Source organism: Micrasema longulum, unplaced genomic scaffold (assembly GCF_059751315.1).
Source record: "Micrasema longulum isolate JH-2025_06_02 unplaced genomic scaffold, ASM5975131v1 h1tg003243l, whole genome shotgun sequence".
Taxonomy (NCBI): Eukaryota; Metazoa; Arthropoda; class Insecta; order Trichoptera; family Brachycentridae; genus Micrasema; species Micrasema longulum.
Window position 1 is genome coordinate 16,160 of NW_028280328.1, and position 19,943 is coordinate 36,102.

The 19,943-nt window shown below is 33.9% G+C and overlaps 1 protein-coding gene and 1 long non-coding RNA gene across 2 annotated transcripts in view; one reads left to right on the forward strand and one right to left on the reverse strand.

The window, feature by feature from the left end:
* Positions 1-4,419: 4,419 nt before the first annotated feature.
* Positions 4,420-5,176, forward strand: LOC148270938 (uncharacterized). The gene is made up of 2 exons (XR_015825246.1): positions 4,420-4,835; positions 5,030-5,176. It is a non-coding gene; the product is annotated as an uncharacterized LOC148270938 (long non-coding RNA).
* A 3,644-nt stretch (positions 5,177-8,820) lies between these two features.
* The window catches only part of LOC148270939 (uncharacterized), a gene marked incomplete at its 5' end in the record, with an annotated part of 30,391 nt that continues 19,268 nt past the window's right edge, over positions 8,821-19,943 (reverse strand). Inside the window, 5 exons of the mRNA XM_088242022.1 lie at positions 8,821-10,622; positions 13,596-13,711; positions 14,208-14,328; positions 14,508-14,694; positions 16,897-17,032. Coding sequence (XP_088098148.1) covers positions 10,545-10,622; positions 13,596-13,711; positions 14,208-14,328; positions 14,508-14,694; positions 16,897-17,032 — 638 coding nt within the window. The remainder of the gene's footprint in view (positions 10,623-13,595; positions 13,712-14,207; positions 14,329-14,507; positions 14,695-16,896; positions 17,033-19,943) is intronic.

The following is a 19,943-nucleotide window of genomic DNA, read 5'->3' on the forward strand; positions in this document are numbered from 1 at the left end:
AACAAATTTTGGGAAATTGGAACAAAAATTCGATTTTGAAAATGTTTTTTTTTTCGTAAAGTAGGTACTCTGTACTATGTATTATTTATTAGTGCTTACCGTAATAATAAAGCTTTATATTAGGGTTTGACAATATTGATACATTTATTATAAAAAGCATCACACTTCCGGGAATCGGAGAAATAATTATATTTATGAAGTTACAAATAAAAACAGTAGTTCCTAGTTTTAAGTACTGTGAAAGCGAATAAAATAATCTTTCCCCCTATGAATTCATTAGGTTTGTGGTAAAATAATGAATTTTTAATCAATAAAATAAACAGTTTCCTCAAAAGACACATTACTGCCGTCAATGATCATTGACCATTTTTAAAACAAAATGTACTTACCTTATTTTTCACGGGAATAAGTAGAACTGTGTTATTGCGATACCGGGTTACGAATGAATAAATAATGTAGTTATTATTTCTCCTGGTTACATGCCCTTACCGATTCAAAGACAATGCGGATATACCTATTATAATACTTCTGTTCACTTTATTCAGTGGGACGGACTTGGATCATATTATGCCGAAACTATAGAAAATAATATTTTTCTTTTATTTTTTTATACGGGAATTGCTTTATTATTTACCTTGTTTTTAATATACAATGTTTATATTTCAAAAGTGGATATTTCTGCATTTAAATTTCTTTAAATTTATCTAAACTGTTGGGATCTGAAGGGATAAGATATACTAATGTGGGCCAATCGGGAACTTCTCAGCATTTGCACATGTGGAGAGGAAACCACTTAAAACTCTTCAGGAGAAGTCGGCCTGTTGGCAGTAGTCTACAGGCCTTCCGTTCCACTAGAGGAGTGTTTGGCATTTTCTTCCCTACTTTGGTTTATTTTATTAATTGCCCGCACTATATTGACCATGTATAATACTACCTTTCGGGTGAGTTTATTTATTACCTATCTTCACCCAAGCTTCTGCATCGCGCCTCCAGCTGTTGTCTTTGAAAGCTGAAAAGGGGGCAATGCATCAACAGGTGAGGGACATCTTGAGGAGTTTCATCGTCGCATGGGCAGCTGTCGATCTCGGAGAGCTTAAAGCGATGCAGGTAGCTCATAAACCCACCATGACCAGTAGCCAGCATCCTGCATTCTCCTGAAATCATAAGCATGGAAAATGGTAGGGAAAAACATTTTAGTTATCTTCCGGTAGGTTCACTTAAATAACGATCGTTCCAGAGTTGAAGGGTTCTGCTTCTTATTTTCCTTTTGGCAAAGCTGAGCGGGAAATCGGCAAAATCGGTGGCTGTCTTCTCGACCGTTGCTTCCCGAGCCTTTTCGTCAGCCTTTTCAGAAAAGAATATTGTGAAAAGTAATTTTACTATCCTAGAATAAGTTATATTAATGCGAGTTAGTGATATTGATTTAGCTCAATGGAAGTTGCGGACTGATGGAAAATTGATATCCGGTTACTTGATTCAGGAAGATAAATAAGGCTATAAAAGCAAACTTAGAAATCTCCACCGAAAACGGAAAATTAGTTATTGATGCCAAAATAAACTATATATAAAAACCTATCTACCCAATAAATGTAACTCCGTTAGTGCGATTACATATAAATGCCAATCAATTTAGTGGTCTTTTTGATATATTTAATACTTCGCCCGCGTTTATCAAATCAAAAATTATGTCAAGTACAATATAACAAGTAATTAAAAACAATGCTTAAATTAGTCACTCTTTTGCTACTTAATTATTATGCTGATGAAATAACCTTTCTATATTTGTATGCATGTTTCTATACATGTGCGTGCATTTTTATTTTTTCTTTATTTTCGGCGTAATTAAATGTTTACTTTTAGTGAATATCATTGAATAACATTTTGAGGTATTAATGCCCAACTGCTTTTTATTACAGTAATCAATTAGACGAACAAGATCTTTTTGGATACAGTGCGATATATCGTTGACATTGGCAAAGATCTTAGCATCATCAGCTAAAAGTAGTAATTGAGAAAATTTAAAGAACTGATTTATATAATTTATACAGAGTATTCTTTAAATCCTGTCACATCCGAAACCACGATGATCAGTATGAGCAAGAAGACATATAAGCATATTAAAAAAAATATTTAGAACGAAGAAAATTTAAAAAAATAAAATGTAAAAAAAAAACGATTTCTTACTTTTGCAGGGGAGAAGCGAGGGGGGCGCGGCCGTGCCGTTAACGGTGTATCAGACTCCCCCTTCCCTTCTCCTCGTTTCTCCCTTGCAGAAGTAGGCAACCATTTGTTTTTTTCTATATTTTATTTGTAAGATTTTAGTCGTTCTAAAAAAAATTTTATGTGCCAATATGTCTTCTTGCTCATACTGATCATCGTGGTTTCAGATGTGACAGGGTTTAAAGAACATCCTGGATAGATAAAATAAAATGGGACCTAAATGGGAACCTTGCGGAACACCAGAGCTGCAGAATTTGAAACTAGATGAGATACCATTTATAGCTACTACCTGAATCCAACAAATAATAAATGAAAAATTTAAGGGTTGTATACGCATTACGGTCCTGACGAAAAGGGAGGGGCGCGGGCCGCGTCACGCTGCAGTACGGAGAGTCGAATGCGCGGGCGGGTGCGGGTCCGTTACGTGCCAGCGAACTTATAAATAATTTTATTATCATTCACACTTTGATAACTTTCGTAATGTTATAACCAAGGATGTTTAACGTATGCTAGTGATGCCATTATAAAATATTATAATACAGGGTGCAAGCTCAAAGTCTAGCGCAGTTTTTAAAGTTACTCAGAAACTAAGGAATTGCCTTTTTTGATTTAAAATTTTAAGTTGAAAGTTTAAGTCTGACTCGCTCGAACTTAAATTCTGCATTTTAGGTCAAAACTTGGGTAGCTTCCATTAATGTCACAAAACTAATTACTTTATGCGTGAAAGTACAATTTATCAAGAATGAGTTAGAGAAAAAATAAATAAATAAAAAACTGATCCAGTCGAAAATTTTCAAAAACCCATTGAATAAATCATAGCTCTGAAAATACGCAAAATCGCGGTACATACATGGGGGTGATTCGGATACCCCTCAATATGAGGCACCTAAATTTTACCTTTGGACGTCACTTCTCCGGTCACCTGTATAATAAAATGTTCGTTCTTATGATTCGAATATTTTATTTTAGGGCCATTTTCAACTACCTATTCGTAGATAACTGTTATAAAAAGAGATTCAGGTTGTGAAGATCAGTACCTACCGGTGGTTGGCGTATTCTTTAATCTGTGTTTGTTATAAAATATCTCCATAAATACAATGTGTACTGTGATGATGTCGAATGTGACGGTTTATATAATGATATAAATGTTGATGTAATGCGTGTCCTGAAGAAGAGACGAGTGGGTACGTCTAGAAAACGGTATTCATAAATATGAAGTTGTGTTCGCGGTCATGCTGCGGTGGAGAGAGAGTTAAGCAAGACTTAACCAGGGTTCTGTCCTGAGCCTAATTCTCTTCAATATCTATACGCATGACATCAGCAACATAGTTCCAATGGAGGCAAGTTTGCTTCGGTACGCGGATGATTTTTTCATGTATGCAAATGGAAAGGACCCAAAGAATCTAGAAAATGTTCTAAATTTAGGTATGAGTAACGTCAAGAATTGGTTGGTGGAACATCGGGACTGGTACCTGAAGCGTAAGACTGATCATCTTACCTTCGTGTAACAAAAAAAGATCAAGATACGCTGCGATTGGAGTACCAATGCATTACCCTATGCACCATTAGGTGCGGAAAGGGAATGGATGATGTAATATTAAATACTAACACACTGACTTGTATATAGTACTAACACATGTGTAAATATTCAAATAAGTAAAATCTCAAACTCGATATTGGCTAGAAAACCCCAGTTAGGGGTGAAAAAGCCTAAAAAAAACAAGAAGAAGTTTTTTTACAAAATTAAAATTGTTAACCTGTCTTTATGGATTATGGGTAGTTAATTAGGATATTTATCACAAGAAAAATACGCATAGTTAAATACATAGGACCTCAGTTATGTACAAAGGTAAAATTAGTAAAGTTAAGTTATAGGAACTCAGTTATAGACAATTTTTTTATGCGTTTTATTTCTGATAGTAATTTTATGTTTTCTTTAGATATGCATAATGTATATTACATAAACTTTCATGTTACCACTGTCATTGTGTGATAAATATGATTTTATTAATAAAAATGTAATACATCTAATCGGTGTTTTTTTTTCTACTTTTGTTCCTTATCATGAATTTAATTCACCAATGTCTACCGTATCGACCAATATCGATCGATTAAGACATCACTATTACATCGATATCGACGATCGAATTCGCAATGTGGCGCAACACTAAATCAGTCACAGATATCTGCTAATCTGCTGTAATCTGTAAATCTGTCATCTGTCAATCTGTGTGCGATTTATTTGTGTTACCGAGTTACTTGTACTGTCGACCTGCTGGCGTATTTTTATATCTTTATTAAGTAACCATAACATAACCGACAACTTACAATTCAAATGTGCTGTGGCCATTTGGCCTTCCTGCTAGAATGCTTTCGCATTTGAAAACGTGCTTCCAAATTTCTCGATTATTAACACGAAGTGGAAAATATGCAACGACTGTAGATCGCTCGTTAAAATCATATTCAATAGCTGCTCCCAAAAATATTTGTGTTTATATTCCTAAACGAAACTTCAAAAACTTTGGTCATAATCCAGACAAGGAACCAATTGGATCTCAAATTGTACATTGTTTTCTCACGCTTATGATGGTTTTTTGTCTTCTGGATATTGGAGGGTATGTACTAATATGAATATGTTATTTTATTGTTAATTTGTTCCGACGTCAGTTATTTTTACTATTAAATACTCGTGCCTCACTGGAGTGGCAATATCCTTAATTATATTTCATTTTGCATTTTTTATTGATTGATATAATTAATTACTTAATTGATACATGTTTTTAATGAATTTTTTTGTTGTTTTTTTCAGCATTTATAAGTCTTTCAGTATTTGGCTAGCATTCAAGGATGGAGGGAAAAAAACTTAGTTTTTATAGATGGGACATATTTATGTTACATAGTCAAATTGTATTGCATTAATTAATTATCATTTTATAATATATATTATGGAATATTAGGATTATGTTTATTTCAATGTTGCATCTGAATATTCGCTTCCCCTAAGCAGTGGTCTGAAGGTCACTCTGATATGATTTCAGGTCCTTAGTATGATTGCCAAGCATTAATATATATAGCCGAATTGTCACATTTACTGAATATAATATATTGGCTAGCTATATTACAAAACGGCTCCATATGTATAATAGATTAGCCACATTATCGATACTTGGCATTCTACAATTTGGCCAGCCATGTTTAGCTACTATGTAAATGTGCAAATATGGTTAAAATTGATATATATTAAAGATTCATTACTTTATTTTAAAAATAGTAAAAATATTGTAAGCAAAAGTAATAATACATTATTTAGGAATATAATATAGATCCATAAAACTCCGAAAACTTCAGCATTTACATACTGTCATAATTTTTCTGCACAAAATCATATTTTTGTGTAATAATAACTGAAATACCCACCAATGATTACCTAATATGACGGAAAAATTAACAAAAAGGACAATCGGCTAAAACGTCATGTCTTATCGTTGGGATACCATTAAATGCAATGTGGCTATTTGTCAATTGGCCATTTTACAATACAAAGCCATTCTATAATATTGCTAGCCAATATGTATTCTGGCTAAAACGACAATCCTGAATAGTTTAGTGCTAGAAGTGATGAAAAAAATGATCAAATATTGTACGAGACGCGTTTCCGCCTTGTATAAAGAATAGTGAGACTGTAAAATCTCGGCAAGGCGCTGGTATTCTACTGCGAGCTGCGATAGGTATCAGTAGCCCGTAGGTATGAATATTTATTCAAAATACTATCGGCTGACAGTGGCGGCTAGTAGGTTGTAAATCCGCTTCTGGATTCCGCTGAGTCCAGGAAAGGTGCAGTGAAGATCTGAAGACGAAGTGTACAGTTAAAAGAGAGTGTTTACTGTTTTCGATCGATGTCTTTATTTCTTACATGTGCACATATTTATACAAGGTTACAAAATCTGACCCTACGGTTAACTTAGGTACGGGAATGGTGCCGGCCCCCTACCCTTGCCAAGTATTCTCCCGAGCGGCCAACGTAAATAGGCGCCCTCTAGCCAACGTATAAGCCCCGACCCCCGCCCCGTTCCTCCATTGCACAATCGAGCGCCGACTAGAGTGGACGTGAAAGGGCCGCTAGCTTGACACGCTCCGCTCAATTCGTCCTCTATACAGCAGCGGCCGGTTAGACACGGAATTAGCCTCGCAGACTCATACATACTAGGTTACATATTAAATATAACTAAAATAATGATTGAAACATTTATACTAACATACAATAATAAAATAAAGGACTATGACGCCGGCTACAAATATGAAGCAGTGCTCCTCCCGATGCCCTGAGCTGATCTGCGAACTCCGAAGGATATGGAATTATTTTGAATATTTATTGCATTCTTTATAATTTACTAATATGCAAATCACAAGATGTCACTCATCTCTTTTTACTAGATTAATATGGTTTATATGTTAGAAGAGTAAAGAAGTTCTGCATTCTTCTCATTTTGGATAGATGTTTAATGAGGAACTTCAGCCCTACGGGAAATTGGATACAAAAAATGTTTTCTTACGCGGGGTAAAAATTAGAGCATTAAATTGTACGGCAAAGTTTCTTGAAAATGTACAGAAAAAATAATAAAAAATATTTTGATAAAAACGCACTACTTTAAATGACGTCACTGGTTCATGTGAATCAACCTATGATCTGAGAGCTATGAAAGATTTCCGGTCTGCTTGTCGCTTCTGGACCAATAGGAAGAACTGAATGAGAATAAGCGGAAATGAACCTCTGACGTTACACGCGGAGATATTTCAGAAATACAAAACTTTGAAAAATCGTAGCGCCGATAAAACGATATATAAAAATTAAAAAAAAAAAAAATTGACTTAGTTTAAGAGTCTATTAACAAATAATTATTTTTAAAAAAACCACTGAACTTCCTCATTGTTATGGCTATTCTCTTAAACGAAGAACAGAGAATATCATGTTACCTGTTTTAGTTTTTAGTATAGAGGGCTTAGTTCTGAGTTTGGATCAGTTATAAGTTATGAAGTTACGTTATCAGTCGTCGGTGTTACTGATTTGGAGTCATTGATAGAGCAACTAACATAGTAATTTTTAAGTAAATAATTGGTTCAACTATAACGACTACAGTGGAAAGTGAACTTTATTATTTATTTTAGATCAAAAGATCGTAGAATGGACTTTTATTCAAGTAATTTTTCTTCTTCTTTTCCACATCTGCTCCTAAGTGGAGCATGTGGACATCACCAGTTGCCTCCAGGAGACCCTCTCGCCAGTTAGCACTCTCGCCTCCTCCCACGTAAATCTAGTGCCCCTTAGTTCCGTCGAATAAAGTCGAAAGATCGTCATGACGGCCTTCCAGGACGGCGCGAGCCCCCAGATTTAAAGAAGAGGCAACTTGGGTTTAGGCTCTCGTGAGGCATACGCAGCACGTGTCCAAGCCAGGTCTACCGTCGCATCCTCAAGACGCTCGTTATAGGAGGCTTCTGGGTCCGTTCTCGGACTTTAATGTTAGTTATAAAAATTAAAAAATGTCATTTTTAAGTATGTAGTTTTAAAATGTACATGCATATAAATATGCGTATTTTGTCAATTCAGTGTTTTGTTTGTTTTTCTTTTAAATAACTTATTCAACACAAAGACATAGAAGGAAAACTCTCTTTTTCATTGCCCAAGGCTAGGATTGAACCCACAACCTACGGTTTCCTTGCACTGCGAAGGCCATCGGGTTAGTCTACTTTGCACCCCCTGAAGTTTTTGCCACCGACCGTCACTGGGATGAAATGCGTGCATTTTCAAATAATATGTGCAATTTTTATTAAGGAAGTTGCATAATTAACATATTACAACAGAGAAAAAGAACATTTAGAGAAGGTAATATAGTAATCTAGGCATCTACAGGGCTTATGACTTGTCATTGGCTGGTTTAAGTGGCCACTTTACACACCGTGCAATATTCACCATTCTGCCCATATTTGACCATCTTTATTCCTTCAATTATTTCATCTGTTGATGTTTGTGAAGTTAAAGAAGAAGTTTGTGTTGTAATATGTTAATATTCACAGCTCCCCAGGGTTGAATCCAGTCCTTGTCTACAAAAATTTTGACAAACTCTAAATATTTTTGAAGTTGCATAAGTTGAGCAGCTTGTATGCGTAACAAGATGAAAGCCTTAACTATTTCACCGAGATGTTCCAATGCGAGTACAACGGGACAAACTACACTCACCATTCTCCCCTGGTTTGCATGCACAGAACTGCTTATGATTATGCAGAGCTGATGAACTTAGTCCACACCACTCCTGCTGTAATTAAATCAGCTATCCTGTCCATCGAATGGCCATCAACTCAATTCTTCTTTTAATGTGTTGCATTACAATTCTTTTTTACTTTCTATCCTTTTTTTTTACAATTAATTACGTGTTTAATGTATCAATTATGATTATACTTTATATTATAACTGCTGCTTTAATTATATACTCTATGTACTTACTTTTGAACTGCATTTGTAAGAGCCCTCTGGGTGTTTAATAAATAAATAATATGTTATTAAAATGGAGATTTCTTTGTAGTGAGAAAGTAAATAAAATTACACTATTTTAAAATACTTTATTATTTATGAAGCAAAAAACATTAAAATACCATAATTCACAAAAAATATTAATTGCGTACAGGGTAAAATGACTATAGTTTGTGCACTTCTTACAGAGGAGAGGATCCCTACTATGCCATAGGTGTAGTGTTGGAAAATAATGTATTTCTTTAATGTTTTATAGTAAGCTTCTCTGTATCACAATAATAATGTTTGTTTGCATTTTTTATGTTTGGATTCAAACTATGAATTGATAAGCAGAAGCATTAATTAATTATTAAGAACTTAATATAAGTATCTAGACTTGTTATAATAATTATTTTATATAATGCGATTAGGTTATATTTGATACGCGAGTTCTTGTATGTTGGTAGACATAATATTTATGAGACAATATTATGAAATTATACTTCTTATTAGCAATAAAACAAAAAATTTGTTAAACATATTGTTAATCGGTTAGATTAGCCTAAGTAGTATTATTACGATTATGATAAATATTTATGACGTAATATTGAAGATATTCTTCACTTCCATATAGTGCAATTAAAATTATTATGGCATATTATCCTTAAATTAGTTTATTTTGACTAGTATAAATTAAATTTATATTATATACTGAAAAATTCACATTGCCAAAGACAAATACTAATTCTCTTCTACAATAAATATTTACTATATATATAATTAGTTTATTTTGCAAACTCGATGATGAAAATATTTTATTTTTTTAAGCGCTTATTATATACAGTATATTTGTGAATCATCCTTTTGACAGAACAAATTGCTCTCTAGATTACGGTTTTACACACTTCTTTAAAACACCACAGCTGTGCAATTAAAATATATAGACATACATATTGTTTGAAGTTCAAATTAAAGTTCCTACTTAGAGAGATGAATTGATGTTTTTTGGTAATAGTGTTTATACATGTTAAACATAAGATTGTATGCCACAAGTAAGAAACAAATGATTGCTGCATGGTAATGAGCCGGCATATTCAAGAATTTTGAACAAAAACTTGATTTTTTTATTTCAATTTTTAGATTTTTACAACTTTTGTTAACATCTTCGAAGTTCCTATAATTAGGTGTATCGCTTAAAACAGAAGAAGTATTTTCTTGATTTTTTTCATTTTGAGTTCTGTTTGTAATATAACTTGAGACCATAGAGTTATGTGTTTCAATAGTGTCATATTTCTGATTATCCATATGCAGTGGAATCAAATCACTTTCCTCTACCACCACATCACTTTTGTACATGATATTAGTATCTGAATGAATAGACTTTTCCTTTGTAAAGAACAATGGTGTTATCGGTCTATCGAGCTCGATGCTCGGAGTTAATTTACCAAACAGAAAGTCATCTAATTCCATTAATGTAGGAGTTAACTTTATTTTTAAAATGTCTTCATTCGTAAATGTTTCAGTTCGGAAGGTATCTGTAACTGAAATTGGAGAATTGATGTCATTCCTGAGTGCATCTCTTTCAATTTCAGTTATATCATCTGTGGCAGCAGGAACATCTGTGACATCGCAATAAGTAGAACTATGTATTTTATCAACAGTTACCTTACTCAGTACTTTTCCTGATAGGCTTAAAATATCATCAAAAATACCGCTTGAATATTGATTCGGAGAAGCATTACCAATATTGCTGGCACGATCGGCAACATTGGTCGATTGATAAAAGGGTGACAGCGAATTTCTTTCTTGAGAAAGAATATTAGCGTGCGTGAGACTTGCAGAATGGACGTCCTCCCTTGGCGTAGAAACTCTGTCCCTCGAGGTTCTTTTTGCACATCTGAAATATAAATATATTTAAAAAAAATGTATATTTTTATGTAAAGTAATAAATGACCGACTATAATAAGTATCAAAATAGAAAGAAAGGTTTTTTAGACTAATAAACATTAAGTTTATGTGCAGTTTGAAGACAAGGTGTATACAATATGAATATAGTTAACATATACATATGTACATTGTATTTTATAAAATGCAATTGTCCCTCTTTTTAAGTTTTAGTTAGAGGGCTCATTTCTCAACCGCGTTGACAATACATTTATTTTAAGGTTGTTTTTTCAGTACATATTTTAAGTCCCCAAACTGCCACATCCGACTGATCATTTTGTCTTATGTAACAACTGATCAAGATACACCGCAATTGGCGTGAAATTCAGGGCTCTACACACTGCTAGGTGCAGACAAGGATAAGAACAAAATCCAATTAAAAAGACAACATAAATAATGGTTAATTTAACACAATATATGTTTTATAAAATCACAACACATTTTGATCTACATTGTCACAGCAAATATATATTATATATACTTGATGTGTTTAACTAATATCGAAATACATAATATACAAAAGCCATAAAAAAAACTCTATATTTCACACACTTAAAAAAAGAGAAAAATTACTGAAGGCATTACATAACAACATAACATAGTATATTTTGACATATTATAACAAAGATGGAGAACGGAATATGGAAGTCTAGGCATTTTGGGAAGGCCTATGACCTGTCATTGGGCTGATTTGAGTAGCCACTTTCCACACTCTGCCTATCTTTAAATATCCATATCTCTTCAATTCTAATTAAATATGTGTATGGCACGATCCATAAGGTGTGGGACGCGTGTTTGCTTTATGTCTCTTCCTGATACAGCCTGTATTTTATAGACATATTACTCAGTTAATATTACAAATATTGGAAAATACCCATGTTTAGACATTGTTCGTGGAATTTATCATAGATTATGTATTCAAACTATTAACCAAAACAATGTGTTTTCTCAATGGTAAAAATATTGTCTATAATTTAAAAAAAATTGTCAAAAATATGTAAAATAATTGCAAAACTAAAACCAAAAAATGCATGAATACTACTCGGTCAGTAATGCGCATAATAAATTGATAAATTTAGAAAAATAATTCATAATTGGTTATTATTATAATATTATATTATTAATAATGCATATTAAATAACCTTTAAGCTTGGTTATTAATCAATAATTAAATCGATTTGTGACGATTATCACGTCTAAAAATTTGTCTGTTGTTGAATAATTGGTTATCAAAGAGACGGTGAGATTCTTCAGGACTTTTAATACTTCCTGATTTTTCCCCATACTGAGTTTGTGAGCTTTTCAGTTTTTTCAAAATAATTATTTAAAAGTCCTTTTATTTATAGTACATAAGTTAATGACCCTATTTTTAAGAAACTCAAATTTGTCTGTACCTACCAGTTTTTAAGATCTTTCGGATTCTCAGTCGTTTTTTAACTTTTTTTATTTTCCATACCTATTTATTATTTTCATTCAAATTTATTTGTGCGCAATTTCAGACCTGAGGGATTTTATAAGAATTTTTGATTATGTAATAAAGAATCACAACATCATTACTGATTATGTGCATTACTAATAAAAGGGAAAATAAATTGCATCCGTATTTAAAACCCGGGTTTTAGAACAGTGTCCGCAAAGCTTAAGAGGAAGATACTGTTCTGGATATTTGTTAATAAAATAAAACCAACACATAATAGCGTAATTATTTCAAAGCAAGGACTGTCCATAAAATTCCTGTTTCTTTATGGTACTAAGGGATTTTATTTGTTTAGTGTATAAATATTAGGGTTTACATTATATTCCGAAACTCTTGAATATTAAATTATGTTTTGTATTTTAATTGAAATATAAAATAGTTATAAATATTTAGATTTTTAAGATTATTTAACAACAAATTTTTATTTAATTTTACTATAGATATTTTCATATTGGAATAGCAGTGAGATCCTTAATTGACAAATAAATTACTGTTTTTAAATTAATTATTCATTTAATTCCCATTATTTTATAAATATTTATGATCACTGAGATAAGGTTCTCTCAAGGCATGAGTTTTAGATACTAAACCCATTATTGAAGTTACTGTCTTCTGCTATTTGCTCGGGGCCAGTCAATGGTTTAGTTGAAAATTTGGAATTTAAGTATTTCCCTGAGTTTTGTTGTAGTCCATCACTAACTCCTGTTCATAATAAACATGGCACTGCGCTGTACTGTAACTGTACATTTGATGATTTCTTTCTAGATATATTAAATAGGGTCTTTGCACGTTTTTCATTATTTTTATTTTCAAATAAGCAACAATTACAAAGGACACTATTTTTTTTTTGTGAGACGTCAGATACATTTTCTACAAAGGTTTAAAATACGCATATTTTGATTACCCGAAAATTTGACATTTCGCACCCTGTGGGATAAACGGCACTTATCCAAACTAGGAAAGAAAAATTAGGTAAATATATGCAGAACTTTGTAAAAATTATGTTAAGAATAAAGAATACACATTTGGAAATTAGAATTGGATTAAGGATTATTAATTAGAATTAGGTTTACTCGGTTTACTATTATATATGGTGTTTTTCCAAATATTTATTTTGTGTATACATAAGGGCGTTAATTTGAAATAAATAAATGGATCTTATCAAGAAAATTGATGATCCAATTAACCTGACCACAGTTGTTACTGACCATATTTGTGTTAAGAATTATTTTAATATTTATTTTTTATGTGCAAATGTGGTATAAGGATTTGCGAATAGTGTAGTTATGTAAATTTAAAAAGTATTATTATTGGTTTAAAGAAAGTTTGATGCATCGGGATTTTTCGATGAATAAAATCCCAATAATTTCACCCGGAGCTCGAAGTTGAAGGATGTGATGGTGATGTCGAAGTGGCAACAAAGATGGAATGTAAGTGTAGCATACGCACCGTGCAGTTGAAGCACTGACTGTGGTAGTTATTGTTGAGGGCCTCCACCCACCTGTCTCCAGCTTCCACTGGGAAGCCGCAAGCGATGCACTTCGTTGTGAACAGCTCATTCCAATCTAAAATCAAATCAAACTTGACAATGTGTACATTCTTATGAGTCCTAAGAAAGTTTTCCTCTGATTGTATTCTGTGATCTAGTATGAAAACTCAAACGTCAAATATACTTATTGGAAAATTAATGCCTACATTTTGTTATTTTTTAACAATAATAATTAAGCCATCAATTATGCGGGTTTTGGAATAACTCCCCCGATGTTTTTATGCTGTAAAAAGTTGAATAATCAAAAATAAAATTCCAATATCATTTGATTAAGTTTCTTAACTTTCTGGGTTAAAAAGATCGGCCCATCATGACATTGACTTTTTTAAAAGAATGCATTCTGAAGCATGCATTTCAATTTTTGATTGAACATCAAAGATTATCAAATTGAATTATTTTTATATTACTTTCAATTTAAAAAAAATAAATTATTTCTTTCTTTCTAAAAATACATATCTAAAAATATATCTTTTTACTTTCTTTTTCACGTAAATTTTAACGTAACAACTTACCCGCTTCACAGTAAGGAAGTCCTTCTTCCAGGAAGAATGGATTATTTCCGAATAGTTTTCCACAGTAAGCACAGTTGAAGCATTCAGGGTGGAAATGTTTTCCAATAGCATTCAAGCAATCCTGTAATAAAAATAATTATGTATAAGTAAAAATAAGAAAATTAAATGTAAAATGCAAGTTATCATCAATAAAATTAAATGCACATACATAATATTATATAATGAATAACAATGAATAACAAAAAACAAAAAAATTATAATTTTGAATTGAATTACTTAACAAAGCAAAAGTTCACTCACTCCTTTAATTTTTCCATGGCACTTATCGCAAGCTGGAGCAATAAACTGCTCGAAGCAATATTCACAATAAAGTTGGCCATTTTCCTCAACGAATCCGATGTCCTGCAAATGGCGTCTGCAAGTGTTGTTTACACACACAAAGTGTTCCGGGCACCAGATGCGTCCGAGTGCTGTAATGAAGGGACCCCTATCGCCACAATATACAATAATTATTAAAATTGTTGGGGTTGCGTTTACTTAATTACCATTTGAATGGTAAATTTTTTGAAAATACATACTAAAAAAAAACCAAACTAATATTTTAAAACTTTGTTACAAAAAACTGGCTTTAAATAACTCTTGATTCAGCTTCGACAGCGCCTCTGTCGTTTTTTACTTCACCTCAGCAACATCAGCAAAATGCATTTTTTTCGTGTATTTTTCATTCAAGAGAATAAGAAGAAGTTGCAGAGGGCTAGATCGGGTGAACAAGGGGGTGGGATACAGCGGTCATATCTTTTTTGATAAAAAATTGGCACGTAGAGAGGGCTGTGTGAGAACAAATTTTGCAGCCACTCTTTTTCAAAATTCAAAATTTGCTGCACTGAACTCCAAGGGATCATTTGGCAAATTTTATGGACATTTTCATAAGTTCGGACCGTTGAAGACCCCCAGAGTGGGGTCGGTTACCAATTGATATTTCACCTTATTTAAAATGGGAAAACCACTCAAACACTTGAGTTTTCCCCTAGCATCATGTTTGTGGGCGGATGTTAACATTTCAAGAGTTTCTGCGTAAGTTTTGAAGCAAAACTTCACTCATTCATTGAAAAAATGTGACAAAAATTCACACCAGTCATATGGAACTTATCCAGCGATGATCCTTGGCATTCCGACTGAGAAAAGGTAGCTCTACACGATCCTACTGGCAGAACCCGGCGCTACAGAAACTCCGCCCACCACAACATTAGTTCAGTTTCTTTTTTATGTATATACATATATTTATAACAGATAATAAAATTTTATGCTTAGTGAATTTCAATTCCATTTTTTATCCAAGTATTGGTAAAATAATACGAACATTCATTATTAGAAAAAAATAATGTTATTTCAGTAAAAATATATTTTAAAACCATGCACACAAAACGGTTGAAGAATTTTGAAGTCTAAAATTATATAAAAGATTTATTTTGGACAAAAAATTACCTGGTTATTTGCTTATTACACTGATTGCATACAGGGTAGACACCATCGACTAAATCCACAGACGCAATAGTACTCAGTGGTCGTGAGGTTACATGAGAGTCACCTTTTCCCGATGATTTGGCATCTTGCGGACTATTTTTTTTCTCCCTTAGCTTTACTGGAGAGTCGTTTAAATTATTTTGATTATTATCACAAATTTTATTGAAGCCTGTATTTGGTTTTACTTGATCTTGTTGAATTGAAAGAGAAATTTCATTTTTTTTGTTAAATGGTTTAAAATTTTGTTCAGTTAAAGGTTTTCGTGTTTGCCCATTTAAAAAGGAACTTGCAATTTTGTTTTGCTGTGACTGTGAATTTTGCAAATCTTTTTGCACGGGTTTTTCTGTTTCTGATTTCTCATTTACTGAAATGTCTTTTTTGATAATTTTATTCAATAAGGCAGATGTAAGTTGTTTTGGGGGCATATCAGATTGATCAGCAGTATTTTTATATTGTTTTTCATAAACCGGAGAAAGGGAACCACTCCCAGAGAGACTCGTCATGGGAGAGGAAGACTGACTAATGGTTGGAGAAGGATTTCCATTGTGGACTGGTGATGCGGAGCCTACTTTGAACTTAGGCGGTGGAGGAGGCGGAGGGGGGATGGCTCCAGGTGTATAGGGCACTGGGAATTGTGGCTCTGCTGGTGAATTTTTTCCATTTTGATTCCAAATAGGTAATGTGTTTTTGGTGTATTGCATCTCATTACAATTATTTAATGGGTTATTACTGCTTATTCCATTACTGTGTTTATTGATTTTTATACTCTCACTACTGTTGATGTTTGATGGCTCATTAACTTTTAACGGATGTTTTAACACAACGGTATCCTTGATTTTATTTGCCATGCTGGCAATATGATCTCCAGGTTTTATTTTCCTTTGTATTCCTATTTCGTATGTTCCATTGAAAGCGTTTCTAGATAGCTGTTTCATCAGAGAATTGTTAGTCATTCCATTAGTTGCGTATTCTATCTTTTTTTTAACTGGCATTTCTCGGTTATTGTTATCAGGTTCATCTAGTCAAACAAAAACAACCAAAATCATATAATTAATTTATACACACAACATGCATTAGTTAGAACTCTACACGCTACAGCAGTGCACATAATGCAAGACACTCTTGGAAGCAGCACCTGTAAACACACAATATAATGCAAATGTACCTAATGTGGCCATTACAATGTGCGCAGAGAGCGACTCGTGATCCGGGTCCCGCAGCCATGTTGAGAATGCCGCGGCCGCGCTTGGGGGCGGAAGACACCCCGAAGGTCTTCCCGCGAGCTGCAGCTCCTGCACCACCTGTGGAGGGGGTGGGATCACATACCGGGCCACTGGTGTTAAGGTTAGCACCGCTAGTGATGGAACAAGGCAGCCCGCAGATTGGTTGGGGCTTTGTTGCCGTATTAGCGGAAGGTTGAACAGACAATATCGCCTCTGGTTGAGTTTGAGGGCGAAAAGATACAATAGGAAGAGTGGATTGCGGTTGTTGAACATTCCTTGGGGATTCTTGCTGGGTGTAATTGTGACTGGGTGCTGAGGATTTATTTGGAATTTGTGGTACGGGATTAGAAGTGATAGCTCCGGCATTTTTTTGTATTTCAATTGATTTTGCAACTTGGGTTCTTTCGAACTCTTCAAAAACTTTTCTAGTTCTTTGCACAGAATTCGTCCCCTTTTCAAAAACTGATTGGGATTGTGTTGCCCGTTCTACACACTGATGGTTCAACTGCAATGACTCGCTAATTTTTGCATCCATTGTTTCTTGTGAATGAAAACCTATTTTTGTCATATGTTGAGATTTTAAAAAGGATTGTTGATTGTTAGCCCAGTTTTTTGCTCCGGAAGAATTGAAAATTTCTACTCCACTTTGGAAATTATTTTTTACAGATTCATGTTCTTTACGTAGATTTGCTGTAGCTTGAGAAAGTAATGAGTGAGATGTTTGAGCTTGAGCTGTGGTCTCTTTAATCTTTGGTGCCTGCATTTTAAGCGGATTAGGAGGAGGACCAGGAGCTGGAGATCGAGTACGAATCATTTTAGGTGTTGGAGAACGGCTCACTTCTGGACTTGATGGCTCATAAAGATTTGTTTCTGGTGGTGAACATTCCACAGCTACTAAATTCATTTGATAATAAGGTATAAGTGGAGCTGGCTTATTAATCATGCTGGGAGTAGTTGGGCGACTACCAACAGTTGGTGAAACTCGAAGAGTTGCTTCAGTTACTGGTTGAAATGTCATAGAAATTGGTGTGTCTTTTTGGAGATCTTGTACTGATGGTATGTCAGTTTTCTTTTGTTCAGCGACTAGATTGCATTGGGTTGATGCAATATTTAAACCTTCACAAGCTCTATTTGGTTCACTTGTTTGTTGATAAGTTGTATTTTTTTTTACATGTGGATCAATGGTATCAGGAGCAATACAGGGTGAAATTGGTTTCTGCAGTATAGCTGGTTCATTTGTGATTTCCGGGGTTTTACCTCTTTGAGATGGTAATTGTTCTAGATTTTTCTGGTAACACGGTATATTTGATGGTTTTTGTAAACCTGATGATGCTCTTTTATTCATCACAGATAATTGTTCGCACTGGATGCTATCAAATGATTGTTCATAATTTTGTAAAATATTTGTGTTCTGTTTAATTTCCATTTTTTGAAACTCTTGAACATGAGAAGATTCATGGGATTCTGTAACCATAGATGAAGATGTAGTCTGCACCCTCGTTGAACTAGATGCTTGTGCAAATTGGTTACTGGTGCTGGTTGTAATGGATTGTGAATTCAATAATTCTTCTGGAAAAGGTGGGGGAAACGTTTGAATAGTTTTAGCCACAGGTTTGAATGCGGATAGTTGAGTCGATGATTGAAACTGACAAACAGTTTGAATTGGTGCTTTAGAAGTTTGCACATTGACAGTTTGACAAGGTTGTGTAGCAACAGGCCTAATGCATTCTTTAGATAATGTGTTTACAGCAATAGGCTTTGAACAAATCACTTCTGACGCGCTCTCTGCGCATTTATTAGAATTATTATTTTCATTAACCAATGGTGTGTATGGGCGTTCCGGAGCTATAGTTAGAGCTTCAAGAAAAGAACCTCGTTCAATGGGTTGAACACCCAGTGGGGTATACGGACGACTTGGAGCAATAGTTAATGCAGAAACTAATGGTGAGACTGCACCTCCTCTAGGCTGCCTTCGTTCAATATTGATTGGTATGTCTGGAGGAAAGTACGGTATGGTTTCTTCCGGCATCGGTACAGGTCGAGAAGATGTTTGAATCGGTGTATGTGGTTTTATTGATGATATAGAAGAAAACGAGCTTTTAGATTCATAAGAATCTACCACTGCAGATTTATTTGTCGTGTCTTCGCTGCAGTCATTGATAGTTTGAACTTCTTTGACCATATTTTCAATAAATGTATTTTTTATAGTACTCTCTGGTTGAGAGGATATTGAAGAAACAGTCAATGGTTCACTTATTGATGAACATACTGTACTTGCTTTAGTCGCTTCAGGAAGAGGAGAGTATGATCTTTCAGGAGCTATAGTTAGAGCATCTAACAGTGGGTTTTGTTGATGCTTTTGAGTTGGATTAGAAAGAATACATTGCATGTTTTCACCTTGTACTGATTGGTTTTTGTTGGTAGCAGTCATTGAAATAGATTCTTTTCTCTGAACCTGTATATGATCATGCTCCTTATTACTTGAAATATTAAACTTATCTTCGGTTTTAACTTGTTTGGCCTCAAGTGTAGGAGACAATGGACACAGTGTTTCACATTTGTTGGTTAGCGATTGAACCAATTGTTTAGTGTTTATTTTTTCAGAAATAGTTTCCACGCATTCCATAGGTGACTTTTTCCCTGACGTGTAAGTTTCTTCAGTTGAGCAAATCGACTGATTGTGCCCAATATTTTGAACTTCATTGTTCGTACAGATGATAGAAGATATTTGAGATTCCGATTGATCGTTCCTTATAACTTCCTGGAATTCTTTATCAGGTGTTTCGTATTTTTTTTCAATTGGCATACCAGTTTGAGACTGGTATATGGTTTGAATGTTTTCTTCTTCATTAAAATTTTCACAGTGGGTGGAAGATCCACTCTGTTGTGATGAAGAAACAATATTTTCTCCCGTTGTAATTTGTTGATAACTTTGACTAGAAGACTGTATCATAGATGCCGAAGACACTTGAATAGAGGATGTGACTGA